General features: G+C 36.0%; 1 protein-coding gene across 1 annotated transcript; it reads left to right on the top strand.

Moving 5' to 3' along the window:
* Positions 1-4,767: 4,767 nt before the first annotated feature.
* LOC145780370 (TBC1 domain family member 19-like) lies at positions 4,768-17,866 on the top strand. The gene is made up of 14 exons (XM_082592069.1): positions 4,768-5,978; positions 6,543-6,661; positions 6,758-6,833; positions 6,968-7,106; positions 7,521-7,690; positions 10,650-10,761; positions 11,403-11,515; positions 11,724-11,798; positions 12,367-12,514; positions 14,039-14,226; positions 16,029-16,120; positions 16,648-16,834; positions 17,031-17,132; positions 17,336-17,866. The coding sequence occupies exons 1-13, from the start codon at positions 5,880-5,882 to the stop codon at positions 17,097-17,099; spliced, it is 1,587 nt and encodes a 528-aa protein (XP_082448195.1). The 5' UTR covers positions 4,768-5,879; the 3' UTR covers positions 17,100-17,132; positions 17,336-17,866.
* Positions 17,867-17,929: the final 63 nt, after the last annotated feature.

The following is a 17,929-nucleotide window of genomic DNA, read 5'->3' as shown; positions in this document are numbered from 1 at the left end:
TATTTAACAGTTTTATGTTGTGCTGTTGTCATGCTACTACAAGAAATGTGAAATGGGAAACACTGAATGTATGCGCTCATCGGAAATTCTCTCTGATTCGTCTCTCTGGTCTCACAGATGATCTTACTATTAACACAAAATAGTCCGTGCACCAAGTTTAATACGGAATCACCAAATTGGACAAACACGACTGCACTTCATCACCACAAACTTGTTTATTCAAAATTGTACACAGAGAAGTTAGCAGGTATCAATTAATTTCTTTGGATCGTGTTGTTGACCCAGATCAAGGTGGTTTGCAGGTCGCTCCAACAGGGAGGTTCACAGGTCACGCACCACGTGACCGGTAATTTTTTTGCTTCCAGCCTAAAACCTGAACTTTTAGTCTCACTCAACATAGCTAAAAACAATACTAATTTAACGTACATTAACCACTTATCACTGAAAGCCAAGACTTCACTCAAGTTAAAAAACTAAAAAACATGTTGTACGACCTCAAAAATTTACAAAATTATGTCAAAATCAGCAATGAGGTCTCCTGTCCACAAATCAGCTCAAAAAATGAGGTTATTTCCTAGGAAAACCTAACGAAGCGTGTCAAAGCCAACAATATCCACATTTGGCACTAAATAGTTGTATAAAAAAAAATACGGGGGGTGATTCGCAGGTCACCCCTGTTCACAGGTCCCGCTCTTTCCCTACTACGAATTGTAAAATAGCCTACATCAAAATTACAAACTAGCTATAGGCTACAATAATCTTGTAGGAAATTAGAATAATCAACCTAAATTTTACCAAACATATGTGATTGATTGAAGGAATTTCTACCCTCAGATTGAGAAACCTTCTTTGAGAAACCCGGGTGAGAAACCTTCTTCTTTGAGATACCTTCTTTGAGAACTTAATCCAGCAATAGCCTACTTCACGATGAAGAGGTTGAGTAGTTCTTGACTATTTGTACGGTGTGCCGGAACTTCTTTCTGTAAGAGGTAAAGTAGGGTGCAGACTAGTTGTGTTAATCCAGGCAGTTTCGCACGCTCGCAGAAGGTTTGAACCACTGCCTGTCCACTGGTGCAAATCTGGTCCCCGAATTTAATAAAGTAAACTTTCCAATTAGGTCTACACTTAAAAACTCTGAATGAAAATTTCCCTCTGTCTCCGTGACCCAGAGTTGAACATGGAATGGAGTCGGAGTAGAGCCGGATTTTGCCCGATTTTCAGAAAATGGAGTGGATTGGGAGTTTTAGTTTTTACAAAAGTTTCGGAATGGAGTGGATTCGGAGTTTGGTTCAGGAATTTTCATTTTAGGTAAATCTAATAAGTGCAGTATAATCTAGTTGTGTTTGCAGAAAAAAAGTAGGTTAAACTGTCCCCTTTTGACCAAGCGGTAGGCCTGCTGTTGATAGCCGAGTGGCCGAGTGGTGAGTGCATTGGGCTCGTAGTCGAGAGCCTGCATGTTCGACTCCAGCCATCCGCACTTGCTGTTGTTTCTCTGGGCAAGAAACTTTACGATAATTGCCTCTACCCAGTGATCGATTTCGAGTAATGGGTAGTACCAAATTTAAGTCATAAGTAGAGTAGACAACCGGAAAAAAACATTGCAGTCGGCTGCAGCGTGGGTCAGATGTACGTCGGAAAGCGTACATCGATGCATAGCGCTCAAGTTTGCTTTCCCGCAATGCAGGATAAAGATGAGAAAAAACAACAAAAAAACAAAGTGTGCGCCACCAAAAATATTATCGTGGTAGGCCTACTAAAATTGACCAAAGATTTTTGCACCTCTGCGCTATTTAGTGTTATTGCCTACGCATTCGCTGGCGTTATGTTTAGCCTACTCATCATTTCATGTAATCAGAAAAATCTCATAAAATTAGGAAAATAATATTAATTTGTAATGATCTGAAGTTTAACCCAAACAAAATAATTTTTGTCCTTTTTAAAATGACAATTTGTTGCAAAATGATCGGATACCAGATTGAAACAAACTCTATGGAGACGCAATAACTGCAATTTTAAATTTTCCTATTGTGGAATAAGGGAGGGGCTTATTTGGTGAATTCTATCATGCTATGCTCAGCAATCAGTATACCGTTGTATTTGTTACTTTCTGTTTGTTGTAACTTTCAATCAGTTTATCATAAAAGTGTTTTTTGTCTTATTTTGTCATATATTGACGAAAATAAATCAATTGTTCTATTGCTCTCCACCAAACCAATGAACATGTTTCAATCAGTGCAGGCCTAACCTAATGGAAAGTAACATCAAAAAACACCATCTTTACTTACTTTTGCAAGAAGTGAAATAGGTTGACTTGACTTTATAAACCACCAAGCTCTAATTTCCAATCTTCCTGTGTGGTGCAGTTCAGTTTGTTTGTTTTTGTGAGTGACAATAATAAAAGGCAGTGGCTATTTGACCGGCGCCGGTCGTTGAATCTGAAACACTATTTGACCGGTCATGACGTCACTATATAGGCACTTTTTTCGTTTTCACTTTTAAAGCAAAAGACGAGAAGAGTGCCTATATAAGTTCTAAATTCGACAATTATGTTCAACTGATTCGGTGGCGCGTAGGATACGTCTCGGGTTGGTGTTCCAAAGGAAATGAGTTCGATACTACGCGGAAGCATTTTTTTTTTAAATTTTTAACTAAATTTTGACCCGAAGTGACTCAATCGTTAGGCTGCTGCATTTTTGTTGTCAATTTTTAATTTGAGTAGCCTACAGCCCAACTTTTTATGTCTTTTCAAATTACGAGTAATAAAGTTAGAGTTTTTTAATTTTTTTGAATATGAGAATTTTTCTGGATAATTTTCCGTTTGTCATAAGAGGATGTGACTGTGTTTGCCAAATTTTGCGTCGTTCGGCAAACACGGTCACATCCTCTTATGACGAACGAAAAATTATCCAGAGAATTTCTCAAATTCAAGAAAATTAAAAAACTCTAACTTTATTACTCATAATTTGAAAAGACATAAAAAATTGGGCTGTAGGCTACTCAAATTAAAAATTGACCACAAGAATGCAGCAGCCTAACGATTGAGTCACTTCGGGTCAAAATTTAGTTAAAAATTAAAAAAAAAAAAAACGCTTCTGCGTAGTATCAAAGTCATTCCCTCTGAAACACTAACCCGAGACGTATCCTACGCGTCACCGAATCAGTTGAACATAATTGTTGAATTTAGAACTTATATAGGCACTCTTCTCGTCTTTTGCTTTGAAAGAGAAAAAGAAAAAAGTGCCTATATAGTGATGTCATGACCGGTCAAATAGTGTTTCAGATTGAACAACCGGTGCCGGTCAAATAGCCACTGCCATAATAAAACGGTCAAGAAGAGCTCAAAGATTCACATTTATTGCACAATTTTCAGCCACATATCAAAAACCTTACTAAAATTTGACAAGACGCACGAGATCGATCAAACTGGAACATCATTGTACATCGAGGGCTGTATCAGCTATGATACCTACAGAGAGAGAGAGTGATAATTAATAATAATCATGTTTTTATTTGCGCCAATTGCGATAACGTACAGTACACTGCGATCACAGATGCAATACAACAGGAAGCAGCGAAGTAACATATAGTCTTCGAGTCAGCTGCTCCCCTTATTTTGGCTTGCCATTAACTGTCTTTACCGAGACACAGCTGCATACTCTGGAGTGGTGGCGAACCCACGTCCTTTCAAACGTCGCGCAGATGTTCTCACCATTCGGCTACGCTGCCAAACAGAGAAAAAAATTGTACGCATGAGAAAAAAAATTCTACAAACAAATGTAAAATAGTTTGCACAACAAGGATGGCAGTGAAAAACCAAAGTCAGCTGCATCCTGCAGCCCGAATACTGGTAGTACGGTTGTCATAAACTTTTCACAACTTAGCTCATGAACTCATTAATAGGCCTAATGTTCTTTTTTGATGTTTTACAATAATGTACTGGAATTTTACAGATTAAAAAGAGAAAGGAAGGAAATAAAAGACCTATTCAGGTCACCAGGTCAGATTTGACTCAATTAGGATCACACAAGAGATGTAATCAGTGATAGTTTTAATTTTGAAATGATTTTTTAGCTATTGAATCAGTATACAACCTCAAAACTGTTAAATTGTTGTGTTGATATCTTGTAACTTACGGTAATACAGAAATCTTTTGGCTGATAAAATATATCTACTATTGTAGATTGTTTTGTATAGTTTGTAGTTGTTTTGTTTTTGCAGAATTGTAAAGGCTTGAAACCATCCTTCATTGAGAAAATGTTTTGTGTGAGAATATAAGAATTATACTTTTATAACTTCTCTCGTTGCTAACAGTTGATTTTAAGTTTGGTGCATATATAAAGGTTAACTGTTTATTTCAGACTACAAGCTGTTGTTTATTCTTGTGTATGTTTGTTTTCAAGTTGTGTAACGTAACATGTCACATCAAGGTGCTGCTCTGCAGAGTTATAATAATGAGTTGGTGAAATGCATTGAAGATCTTTGTTCAAAACGAGATGAGCTACACAGACACATTTTGCAAGAAGAAGATGAAAAACAAAAACTGCAAAATGACATTCGATTACTCACTGAACGCTTGGCAAAAGTAAATGAAAGCATAGCAAAAAAAATGTCAGCTAGAAATGAGTTTGATAAGACCATTTCTGAAACTGAAGCAGCCTACATGAAAATTTTAGAAACATCACAAACACTGCTCAATTCTGTGAAAGGCAGTATTAATCACATTGAAGGTGGAACTGGGAAACGTCATGAAACTGTTGAACATCGTGCTTAATATTGATTTGCTGCATTTCTGAAAATGATTTTAGCTCACGAATTCGGTTATATACTTGTAATGACTTGGGCATCTCTGTGCTTTGTTGTTGTCATTTATGTTTTTTCACTACTTCTTGTTTGCCTTCACACACTGCTTTCATGAAACTTTAAAAATTTATCTGTGGATGTTGTATCATTTGACCATGAGAAGAATGTACAACATTATTTTTGATGCTTAGTATCAACACAGCCAGAATATCAGCCTTTTCAACCAGGTTATCCTGGCTAATAACTGCATGCAAGTGCTTCTGAACTCATCATTAAGGAGCATTGAAGTTTCAATAATTACTGCCCATGGCATTAGTCAACAAACGAATGCAACCCAGAAAGAATAAACACTTGGGCAGACGTTATTTAAACCAAAGTGTTAGGTTTTAATTTATAAGGTTGACATGCATCAATTTATTTTGCTTTCATTTGAAATTGTTCTCTTCATTCCATCCTTGAAAAAATATTGTAGTGTTTTAATAAGCAGAATTAGATTTTTTGGCAATCTAGAAACACAATTTTCAAATTAAAACTTTTAATTGACTGATTGTTTTTCATCATCGTTTAACAAAGTATAGTCCAAGTTATTTGTGGTAATATGATGAATTATCCTAAATGCTGAATGAAATATTGTATGTAATATATATACATAGTTAAATAATAAATTGTAAGAATGTGACTTTGTACCTCTTTGAAATTATTTAAGACAAAACGTCAAATTACAATTGTGCTTGCAAGCAAACAAATTAATATACATATATTGTTTAGTATGTCTCGGTATAATTTTATATGTTAAATAAAAAATTTGTGAATTTAGAAGTTTCTTATGCATACCTGATACCATTGAACTTAGTATCTCTTCAACCAATCAGATAACTTTTTCAAAAATACTGTCTAATCTGAAAATTTTAAGCGAACCAAGTGATTCAATTTTCCTTTTTATTGCTCTTTTTCTTTAATAGATACAGCTAAACTGTTTTTTAAAATATGTTTTGTTTTTTCATTGCTAACATGTGATCATTTGTATATATTGAATAGTAATAAAGTGGGTGTTATTATCATTATCGTACTTTACTAAAATGGATCCGAAGAGGAAAGAGCTGGCTTTGTACATCACTGAACTTGTAAAGAAACTTAACGGATCCACACTTCAATCTCAGTTGAAGTGTGCTGCACAGGTCTGGTCAAATTTAGTTTATTTATTAGTTATTTAAATAATATTTAATTTAAACTCACAAGAGAATTTGTAATTCACAATTTAAACTTCCACTTTACAGAGTATAGGATTGTACAGCCTTGCAATAACATTGATCATTAGTATTACATCACCTTACTATATTACTGTTTTTTGGTTGAACATTTAGGTTAATTGGACTGGGAAACAAGGAAGCCAACTTTTGTGTTTAAGTAGAATATTTTGCACTTTTTTCAGGTACAGCCAAATACTTTCCATAGATGTCAAAGCAATGCATTTTTGAGCATCGCTCAGATGCTCTCAGCCATGCAACTGCAGCAAAAATATTTCTTCCTGTGTGCAAGAGTTATTCAAACTTACTGGAATTTTCATGTCATGTTAAATAAAATATTTATATGTTCAAAGTTATTATTATCCCACGTTCGAGTATGTTTTTAGTTCATGATCAGACCTTTTGGTTGCAATGCATAACATTATGGCATTTCAAAATTTTTACAGGTTTATTTTTTCATTGCATGTTTCACAATATTATAAATGTTTCATTTAGCATGAAGTAGAGAAACCCTCTGTTGGAATCTCAACTTTACAACATGATGTGATAAATGCTCTAAAAGCAGCTGGATGGGAGAAAATATTAAGGAACAAAATATTTGCTGATCTCAGCAAGTAAGTTGATTTTTAGATGTAACATTTTTGTTCTGCAATGTTGGAAATGCGGTATATAAGTTAATTATTTTGTTCATGCTCATTACTTTCTTTTAGTTCAAAATGTTCTTTTGATGAAACTGTTCCCATGGAATGCTTGAAGGAGCCACTTATGTATATGAGAAAAGCTCAGGTTAGTTTTAGAATTACTTTTTTAGTTTTAGTGAATTTTGTTTTGTAACTTTACATACTTAGCACACGGTTGTATCTTATATTACATACCAACTTGATAAGCTTTCTATGACTTCAGTTGTGTGTTTGTCAAAGGCGAATTGGGAAAGAAGAATATTGAAAAGTATGAACAGCATGTGCACAGAACTAAGTATTCCACTGGCTAGGAAACGACCAGCAGATGAGCAAAGGGCTTTGCTTCTCAAATGGAATGAAATGGGGACAGATGAACCAGGTTAATTGTATGAATTGAATTGCTTGCGTGTTGTACAACATTTTGCATGGACATATTAAATTTGTACAACACTTTGCATAAACATATTCATATTGTTGCCTATCTCTTGTTATGCCTGGTTGGAAAGTTACCATTCATATTTGTGACTGACCTTTGGTGCAGCTAGAAAATTTACACTGAGCAATTGAACTGGTTGAGTGGTGAGAATGTCATTGCGCAGAATCTTGGAGTGCTCGCTGCTCATGTCCTAAAAGGAATTACAAACTCGTGCTTATTCCATAAAAGAGGTGTTAAAATTATGACAGTGATTAGCTTGTTTGACATTTTCAGGGGAATTTTTTTATAATGAACTCACAAAAACTTGTTTTTTAGTGAAATCTTGCTGGTGAGTGGTGATTATTTATTTCTTATTAGATCTCAGTCACTTTCGGCCTGTGTATGCCCCAAAGGATTTTCTAGAAGTTATAGTCAGTTTGGAAAACCCAAATTATTTCAACTTTCTCGGTGATGGACAAGCTGAGGGGAATGGTGCGCACTGGGGGCTCATTCAAGTTCCTCTTGACATTCCTGAGTTGACAGATCTGGTAAGTGTATTGCTCTTTTATTATAAATATTGAAATAATACCAGTAAGGCGGTAACTATACAGCTTTTTGTTATATGCAAAAATCCAGGTGATGTTATTTGGTCATATTTAGAGATGTACCGATGTATCGGTATCGGTGATATCGGCCATTTTTGAGTATCGGTATCGGCAAAATTTGGCCGATACTGTAGCCGATACTAATCACGTAAAAAAAGGCGTTTGCTACGGATATTCTACAGAAGCAAAGATATAATTTTTTTAAAGTAGTAACTAACGTCACATTGATGTAGAAAAATAACAGCCTTTTCAAATTTTTGATACGTCACACTCCCATGACTTCTTGCGCGCACGTTTTAACATTGGTTGCTTACAGTGATTCTTTCACTCAAACAAAACGTTTTGTTTCAGCAGTTTTGCGTTGTTCGATTCTTAAGTTGTGTATTGTGTAAGGAGACTCAATTTCTCCAATATTTATCATTTGTGTTTCTTTTTTACTCTCAGCAGAGTAGGCCTATAAAACTTGCAAAAGTTTTTCATCCATACAACGTCATGAATTAAATTATATCTCAAATCGGCATAATGACGTGACATCATCTAAACGTAACGGAAATAGCAAGAGCAAGTATCACTATGGAAAAAAAATGTGACGCAAATCGGCAACATCAAACGACATAGATGTTTTCTTTGACTTGTCAGCAGCAAGTGGTGATAACTGTGGCTGTGGGAGTTCGTTGCGCAATGCGCAGCCTACTTACTCTGACATTGTTTAAAGGCCTACTAAATAAAAATTTCAAACGGGAATTAAGCATTAAAATGCGTAAACTGAACATTCAAGAATACATTTCTAGAAAAATTACCGAAAAAAAAATGTTTTCAATGGCGCTGGCAAGGCCCAAAGTCCAACGTTTCATTTATTTTCATTTTTTTTCAAAATAACCAAAAGTGCAAACACTGCTCGAGAAAACGTCACAAAAGACAGCAATAACAAAAGCCACGTTACCACATCTGATGTTTTGAGCAAACTGTCTGATGTTTTCATGTACATACATTACATACATAGCCTACAGTCAAATCGCCCGCAGTAACAATTATTGCGAGATCGGCTGATTGGTAGTCTTTAGTGACGCAGACTGTACAGTCGCACGCTTCGCTGCTCAAGCCCAATCTACTTTTGAAAGCTCTGACAAAAGCACGCGCGCAATGGTGGTCAGACCGCAATGGGGCAAAATTTTATTGAAAATCGTTTTATGGTAGCATGTTAAACAGAAAGAACGTGGAAAATCGCCAAGTCAGGTTTTTCTTTTAGTATCCCTTTAAGCTTGATGAGTTTATTACAACGAAAGGTGGAAATTAAATCACAAACTGATAGAACTAGCTTACTAAAACAACCGAGTTACATAGGTTTTTTAAACGTTTAGCAACGTAAAAACGATGCAAAATTATACATTTTTGGTACCTGGGTAGTCTTGGCCTGGCAAAAGCTTCTCAACCAAACGACAAGCGCCCTTAGGGGTAGTAACTTTAACATACTGATATCCAATTGAACGAACCCGAACCACGAACCATCGGATGTTAGGTTGTCCGTCCAATTGTGACCATTTCAGCATTCAGCCAGAGAGTTGATTATTACTTTAAACTTTTTTTGGTAATTACACAACAAACAAGAGCAATAACAGTGGTGGGAAGTTGCATTTTTCCTTTGTTCCGAGAAACGCAACCTTGATGACGTCATGAACAGCGTAGCTTCTGATTGGTTGATGGTTCGTGGTTCAATGGGATATCAGTATGTTAAAGTGCCTACCGCCCTTAGGTTGCACATTACTTGTCGAATAGTTTTTGTACGACTACACAAATGACTTGGTTTACATTTTACATCTTGTTATCAATTATGATAGCCTATTTGGAGAGTTTGCGCAAACCCTTCATTAATTTTTCAAAAACCCCAATTATAATGTAATGTTTCTTTCCTTATACCCCACCGGCCACGGCCTTTCATTACTAAAATCTACTATTATGACACAACATTGAGTTGGGATTGGATTCTTGAATCTTCAAGTGCCAAGGACTTCCAAATCGTCCATTGTCACTCATAATGACGTAATATTGCCCCTTTGGCACCTAATGTTGCCCATTTGAAGTTCCCCTTGCTGCTCTATAAATTTCCAAAGTTGGTTGGTTTTGTGGCGTATTTTGGAATTTATTGTAAGCGCCAAAGTTGAACACAACTAATTTTGAATTTTGGGGATTTTTTAGTTTTATACTAATTTGTCACTGTGTCAGTCGCGGTGGTGCCACGGCTTGTGTTTTAGCACAAGATCTTGTGGTTTTACTTTTGATCTTGTGCTCTTGTGCTTTAAGTTTTACCTTATTTGCATAAAACTATTAAAAAAAGCTTTGAATTGGTATAATTGAATTGAATATATTGGTTAATTGGTATAATTGAATTGAGTATAATTGGTATAATATACCAATTCAAAGCTTTTTTTAAAAGTTTTATGCAAATAAGATAAAACTTAGCATTTGATATAATTACTTGCAAATACCAAAATTGCTTCTTTTTGTAACACTAAAGTATCGGCCAAAATATCGGTATCGGCCTAAAAAAGTGATATCGGTATCGATCAAAATAGTGGTATCGGTACATCTCTAGTCATATTCAAATCTGGTCTGATGCCCAATGGGTGAATATTTACACTAAGTAAGGTTAGTAGATGGGGCAAAAAAATTTCCTCATGGTCATCTTTAAACAAGTCATTAAGTGTTTCGCTGAAACACAGCGGTGTAGACCCTAATTGTGATAGAGGTCGAAGTGATATCCTTTTCAACATTGTATCAGCACTCTGTGCTACGCAGCAGATATTTTTTACTTTGTTGATTTTGTCATCAAGTTTCGACGTACGATCAAGCAACAGTTTTACATTTTATGTTTTTAATTCTCTGGTGCGCTTGTTTTTCACAGCAACAAACATTTTCCGAGTTTGAGCAGGAACACTGCCATGCTGGTGTCGATGACAGCTTAGACGTTCCTTCAGAATATTTTCAAAGTGAACGAAATAAATTAGCAAAACGAGGTGAATATATTCAGTTAGTATTGTGTTGCGCGAATATGAACAAAAATATATATTTTAAGTGCTTGACACCAAATATTACTGGTGCGTTTGCCGAATGATGCGCATTTTTAAAGAATGCAAAGAAATTTATTCTCACACGAGTCAGTTCAATCATATATAGCTAAATATCGATTTCGATCAGCTAGAAGCTAGATCATCTTCAGTTAAGCTTATTCAAATAGAAATTATTCAAATAGATATTATTCAAATAGAAAATTCTATTTGAATAAGCTTAACTGAAGATGATCTGGCTTCTAGCTGATCGAAATCGATATTTAGCTATATATGATTGAACTGACTCGTGTGAGAATAAATTTCTTTGCATTACAAGATATGTAACCGAGTCGTTCATATCAAGCATTGTTGTGGGTTTGACACCTGTCAGAAGATACTTCATTTTCTTGATTGCATTTTTAAAGAATGTTTTGTTTAAACTTTGAAGGAGATAGAATATATTATACCGAGGAATTTTCAACAGCTTTAAAATTTTAGGATATCATTTCACAACCAAACGAGATAAAAAAAAGCATTAAAATAAGTACATTTAATTCATTATTGAAAAAAAGCGTTTGACGTTGGTATTTCATGTTGTATTTTTTTAGTTCTTGAGGAAAAGCAAAGTGCAATTGCCCAGAATTTTTGCCGCAAGGGATGTCCCAGTGGATGTCGAGCTGAGCTGTGGGAGCTGGCAATGGGAGTTACAATCAGTCACTTGGTAAAATATTTTGCTTCTTTGGAGTCTTAACAACGTCTTATTGCATGCAGTTTTAAACGTCTATTTTGTGGTGAAAAAGCGTCTGTTTTACGTAACTGACTTGATAAAAAGAAATAATGTTTTGTGCTGCACTTAGTGTTTTGCCAAAAGAACAAAAAGGTTAGTTTTTGCTGATAGATCAAGAGCTAATGTTGCCAAATATTTTCAGGACATACTGAAGTATGAGCAGTTGAAGGGATATGTACTTCAGCACGATTTACTGGTGGATAGCCTCATATACAAGGTGTGTTATAACCAATGAATTTAACTTCCTGCGTCTGAACGTGAAACTGCGACATGTACAAGTATGTATCTAGTGCTCAGTGCGTGTCAGTGCGTGTCAGTAGAAGATCTAGTGCACCTTGAAGAAGATAAATGCAGCAGGCTGCTAGTTTGATTTTCTAAAACACATCAGTAAGCCTGTCACGTTATGCAATGCATGATACAATAGTTTACATACGTAAAATAACATTTTGATCTTAAAAAAGTGAAGCAGGTAAGTGTTTGTAGCAAAAAAAAGGAAGATCTACGAAGAAATGTGAACCGCTATCTTAAAAGTAACCTTTTAACTGTAATGCACTGGAGTCGGTAAATTGTAAAATTAATAGATAATAATAAACTACTGTAGCTCAACTGTTTGGCTGTAACAGTGATTGACGGTTTGAAGCATGTGGGAGACAAGCAAGCCAATCTTTTTTTTATGGCAAAGCACGCTATCAGACCTGTGTCCTGTGGAAACACAGCCCGGGCGGGTTTTAAACCGACTACCTCTCGAGTGTTACATTGTTTCTTACATGTTTCTTTATGTTTAGGATGTAAAATTGACCTCAGTAAACGACGATTACTACTTTGTGTTTGAAGATTATTTGTATCAAGTTTTGCTTGTATTTTCTCGTGACACTACAGTGCTGAGCCACTTTGCTCACAGCAGTGCAACACCACCAAAGTCGTTCATAAAAGGTGAGAAGTTACTCTTGTAGGCACTGGTTTTCTTCTGGCTCAACATACACTCAATCTAAGCGCGACTATTTTTTCTACCCTAAATAGTTTTTAACGATTTTTTCGTGATTCAAACCGTGACATCCAGCTAGCAAATTTGTCTCTTTTATAATGAGATATATAACGTCTGCCGACGTTGAATTAATGTGAAAAGGGTCAGTTTTGCTTGCTGGGATATCCATAATCTGATGATGACTTTTTCTGGGCCAAAGTAAGCAAACATTCGGATGACGGCAACTCACTGTACGAGCAACAGGAAATAAATGGTGACACCGTGATCACTGATGCACTCAGAAGAGACAAGCCTTTAGAACAAAAGAAAAACGCCAGACAACCTGTTTTCGGCAATCACTCTTCTGCTGCATATCCTCTACACCCCAACGACGTCACAGGGGCAGATGTAACGCAAGGTTTTCTGTTTCGTCATTGACATTGCATGATGTGACGTCATCATCATGGAGTGAATAGCTTGTAGTTATTTGCGTGCTTTAGCAAAACTGACGTTTTACGTTAGAAAACGTTGATGTTTTGTAGTTTCAAATTTTCAATGTCCATTTAGCTGTTCTCATTTCAATGTGTATTGGATGTTGTATGTTGAGCAATTTGGGCTCCTTCCCAGGCTCTAACGTTGAGAGCGTCTTGAATTGCAATCAACTGCCGTGTTTTTGAAGGAGTCCTCGTTGTCTGAACGCAGTTCACTTAGTCCGTAGGGTAGCGGGCTTATCCCCACCGAGCAGAGTGCTCAGTAGTTGCGAAGGATGTCGGGGAAATACCTAAACCCACTCCTCTGCTGAGTGCCAAGTAGTTATGAAGTTTATTACCATTTTTTATAAGTCTTTGGTAGGACCCGATTAGGAATCGAACTCACATCTACTGATGCCGAGGCGATCACTCAAGCCACTAGGCCATTATGCCGGTCGATGTGGATTTGATTCCATCGGGCCTTTTGTTGATGTTGCGAATTCATTGTCAAGATGTACTTACTGTGGGAATCCTGATTGGTATTGGGATAAGTGTTTGACTTGTTTTGAGTTAAAATATTCAGCATGGCATTTTCTTTCCTCGTTGGAGTCGTCTAGTCCCTCTAGTGACTGAATGTTTGTATGTGTCTGCACGCGTACTCGTATTTGCTTTGTGATTGAGATGGCGATTTACGGAAGAAACATAATTTATTTATTCGAAAAATTGCTATGCTGTTGCTTGCGTAGTAGGTCATCGTGACTTTAAACTTTTTTTAGATATATCATCATTAAACCTCGCTAAAAGATCATACAATAGGACGTTAGGTTTCATTCATTGATATTTTGTTTTTACAAATTGTTATTTGAAAACTGCGCAGTAAATTCGCCATTTGTAGTCCCATCAACATATAACGCTATTGGTAGCATATTGACACATCGTTTGTTTTAAATATTCGTTCATCTAGATTCTAGATCAAAACCGGTTACATTTCAAACAGCTTTTTAAAGAGATTTTTTTTTGTAGGTAAACTTGGCCAGGATGAGTACGCAGTCATATACCCGCCTAACGGAGTTATACCTTTCCACGGTTTCTCCATGTATGCCACGCCTTTGTGTTATCTTTACTCTTCACCAGCAAGACTCTACTACGTATTTCGAGAGTTTTACATGAGATTCTTTCACAGATTGCACGCTATATCGTCCCATTCTCAGGTATGTGTTATTCTTCGTACAGTTTTATAATTTTTAGTTTGATTAGATTTGTAGATGTCTCATGGATAAACCTTCGTACAGTTTTTTGATATCGTTTTTTTTTTTGCTATTTCCTTGTTTGACGGAAACGGCTATACAAGTTTGGCACCAAATAGATCAGGGTTGTTGGTATTTTACCCGACCCAAAAAAAAACGGGTGGGTTTTTTAATAAAACCCACTTAAAAAAACCCAAAAAAAAACATAAAAAAACCCAGAGCATCATATTTGTCCAGTTTTTATTGGAAAATTAAAAAAATTTACAAAAACACTACAAGGCACTTACAACAAACTTTAAATTAGGACTTAAGGATGTGATTGTGAAGTAATTTCCAAGAATAAACTGAAAACGCAGTGGATATTGCACAGTACACAAAAATCAAGTAATGTCACTTTGTGTATACTATACACTAAAACTCATTTATGCAAGAAGGCCTTATAGTTAAATTGGTGAAAGTACTACTCTACTGTAGTCTGTATATATGATGTGAAATGCAATTTAGGAGGCTATGTATCAATTACAGATTCTGGATTCTAACGCATGGCTGTTTCAGAGCATTTGCCTGATTGGCCACGCAATCGCTCAATTGCTCATCCATTACTATATATAATATATATATAAATGAGAAAAAATATTTAAACATGATGGCATAAATGCTCCTTGCCTTCAAATCTAAACAAATGATGCAATAATGTGATTTCTACCACAGTAGCATCAACTTGGTATAGAAATCAGTGGATGATGCAACATCCAACTTGATCTTGAAACTAATTGATGGTGCAACATTCAAGCAACAACAGCCCTAGTGCATTATTTTATTGAGTTATGCAAGCATGTACTGTGAGTGAAAGGCACTTCACTCGTAAAAAGTAGTTTTGAGGTGAAATAAGCATGAATCTACCTTTTTTTGCATCTTTTTTAAAAAAAAAACCAATAAAACCCCAAAAAACCCGGGTTTTTCTCAACCCTGAAATAGATTGAACTGGATCTCTATTGAAAAGTATAAAACCAAACAATGTCAGTTTCTTGGCCACGTCATAAGAAAGCAAAAAGTGAAACATCTCTTTTTAATTGACGAAATTGTTGGAAAGCGTCATCTGGCAAGCAGACAAACTCATCTGATACAATTTGATGACAAGACAGAAACAATTATCCATAAATCATATAAAAGAAAACAATGGACTGAATATTCATCCGACGCATTCATCGATGGCTAATTCGGACAAGGCAATCGAAGAAGAATCTTATTTGAAACTGGAATTGTCGATTACAAATGTGATATTAGTTAGCTTTATGATTTTTTTGCTGGTCCGCTGCTCTTCTTTCTTCCGCATGCCCCTAACTTCTGCTATCTTCTTCATTTCACCATAATAACTCCGTTATCACAAGTCTAACATTTTCATCCGTAACCTACGATTCTAAATTTAAGTGAAACCTCTATCTCGAACAGTGCCCCATATGCATTGACCTTGTATTCTTATTGTCTCAATCAAATACCATCTTTCGTCCGCCTTGAGCACTTCCTCATTCGTATGTTCTTTTCAATTCCGATTTCCCATTTTATGTACAATCACATGTGGTATATCAGTAGGCCGACGTTAGTAAACATGAAAGGGGCGGGAAATCGCGTAAGATTAAATTGTACACGGTGGCTATAAGTTTAGCTAACACACTCCATATCTAACACAGTAGCTAGCACACTCTTTAATATTGTAATATACCGGAAAGTATGTTCTTGAAATAAGGAACCTCACTTATACGCAGGGCATCGTATCGCTGTGTCTCTTGTTTGAGACGCTTCTTCAGTCGCTGCACCCTCGTCTGTGTCGTCACTTGCAAGAAATCAGTTGCCAACCGTAAGTCGAACTTCATGATTCTTAACGAAAAAACACATCATTTAATTATTTCAAGTATATTAAAACTATTACAGTAGTAAATAAAACAATCAGGTTTGGCAGCTAATTAGTTGTCTTTAATTTTAGTTGCCAAACCTTATTGTGTTATTTACTGATTTTATTCGTGTGACTGCATTCTACAACACATGGATCCTAGTAAAATTTCAATCTGCAATTCTTCTAACATCGAGGAGCCAGAACCGAGGTTTAAGAGTTATCAGAAGCACTTCGTTACTCATCAAAACTATTGTTAAATATTGTTTCAAAAATTATTTGCCCGCATTTTTTTTAATCACTTTGCAGGTACAATGATAATAACCTTGTTTTATTTTGCACTTATAGCGACAATACACAGTACACTGCGATTACAAGTGCAATATAACAAACTAGCCTACATAATAATGGAAGCAGCGAAGAATTATGTAATCATTGAGTCAGCTGCTCTCGCGTGTTGCCTAATTCACTGACGATTTGAAAATTTATTACAGCCTCAAAATTGCCTTTAAATGGCTGGTGCGTGCTTTTGCTGGCTACCTCGCTACAGACCAGCTGCTGCTCTTGTGGGATAGAATCGTTGGTTATGGAAGCTTGCTGCTGCTTCCAATTCTTGCTGTCGCCATTTTCCTTTTTCGGCAATCTAATCTTCTTCTCATCACATCTGCTAGTGGAGTAGAGGTACGTAGTTAGTTTAGATCTGGTCAAGTACTGTTTTTAAAATCAATTTTGGTCTGCCTAATCTGTCAGTTGTTATGTTTTTCACGCTTTGTGATTGTGTGAGATTTTTTGATGAAAACAATAGCTTTACACTTAAGTAAGGTATAACTTAACTTATATTATTGTGTACTTATAACCCCGATGTCCCTATTTTTAGGCATCTTTGGCTGACATAACAACGCTACAAGTCATACCACTCATACAACTTGTGTTGTTTCCCACGTAAAAATGACTGTGATTTCCTTTATCCAGCTTTCAGGTTGGTTGATTAAATGCTCATGAACTCATCTTAGTAGTTTGTATTTGTTTAATCTACTGTTACTTGTAGCCTACTTAGACTGCGTTTATGATTATATTTCTATGTTACCCATACAAATTATCCGAAATGTATTGCATACTACTGCTGCTATAGGCGATGTCTCGTCGATCTGGCTGCCTTTAGCGTATAGGTATTATTTTCAGGAACTTTGGAGGTGCCTAATGTCACTTGAAGACTCATGTGATGAACACACAGCTTTACTTTCATCCGCAAATAGTTGTCCTATTATTTTTTCACATGGGAAGCTGTGAGTCTACAGACGGCAAGCTAAGTCAGACATTTTCTTTAAGGGAAATCACATGATATTGCTATCAACTGTGGGATTCCAACTTGGTCATTTTATTACATTTTTACGTTTTTGTTTAAGAGATAACTTCTGAAATACTGCAAAAAAGTTATAATAATATTTCTTGCTCTTTATAGCCTACCGTTATTGGTAACCAAACCTTGATGTGACAATCTTAGGCTAGTTTATCTCAGAACTTCTTTATTCCCGCGTATATGCAAATTTCTGTGTTGAGCCAAAACTTGATAAAAGAATTTTGGTTTAAAGTTTAAGATATTTGTCTCGATTCGGAATTTGCTCAACGCATTCGTGTGTGCTGCATTATTATTCTTATTCTTCTACTGCCGATGTCAACGTCACGGTAAATTGTACTTCTATTGTGTAGTTTTAGGCAGTTGTTGATATTCCTCGCTCATTCGTGTCTCGTGTGTTTTTGTTGCTTTATTTGTTT

The sequence above is a fragment of the Aplidium turbinatum genome, chromosome 11 (genome assembly GCF_918807975.1).
Source record: "Aplidium turbinatum chromosome 11, kaAplTurb1.1, whole genome shotgun sequence".
NCBI lineage: Eukaryota > Metazoa > Chordata > Ascidiacea > Aplousobranchia > Polyclinidae > Aplidium > Aplidium turbinatum.
Note: the sequence above shows the minus strand (reverse complement) of the source record. Positions and strands in the feature narration are given on the sequence as shown.

Bases quoted from the DNA above. Each gene is read 5' to 3' on its own strand.
- LOC145780370 (XM_082592069.1), top strand. From the start codon at position 5,880: ATGGATCCGAAGAGGAAAGAGCTGGCTTTGTACATCACTGAACTTGTA. The intron at 5,979-6,542 runs GTCTGGTCAAAT...TGTTTCATTTAG, and splicing joins AGTTGAAGTGTGCTGCACAG to CATGAAGTAGAGAAACCCTC. The intron at 7,107-7,520 runs GTTAATTGTATG...ATTTCTTATTAG, and splicing joins AATGGGGACAGATGAACCAG to ATCTCAGTCACTTTCGGCCT.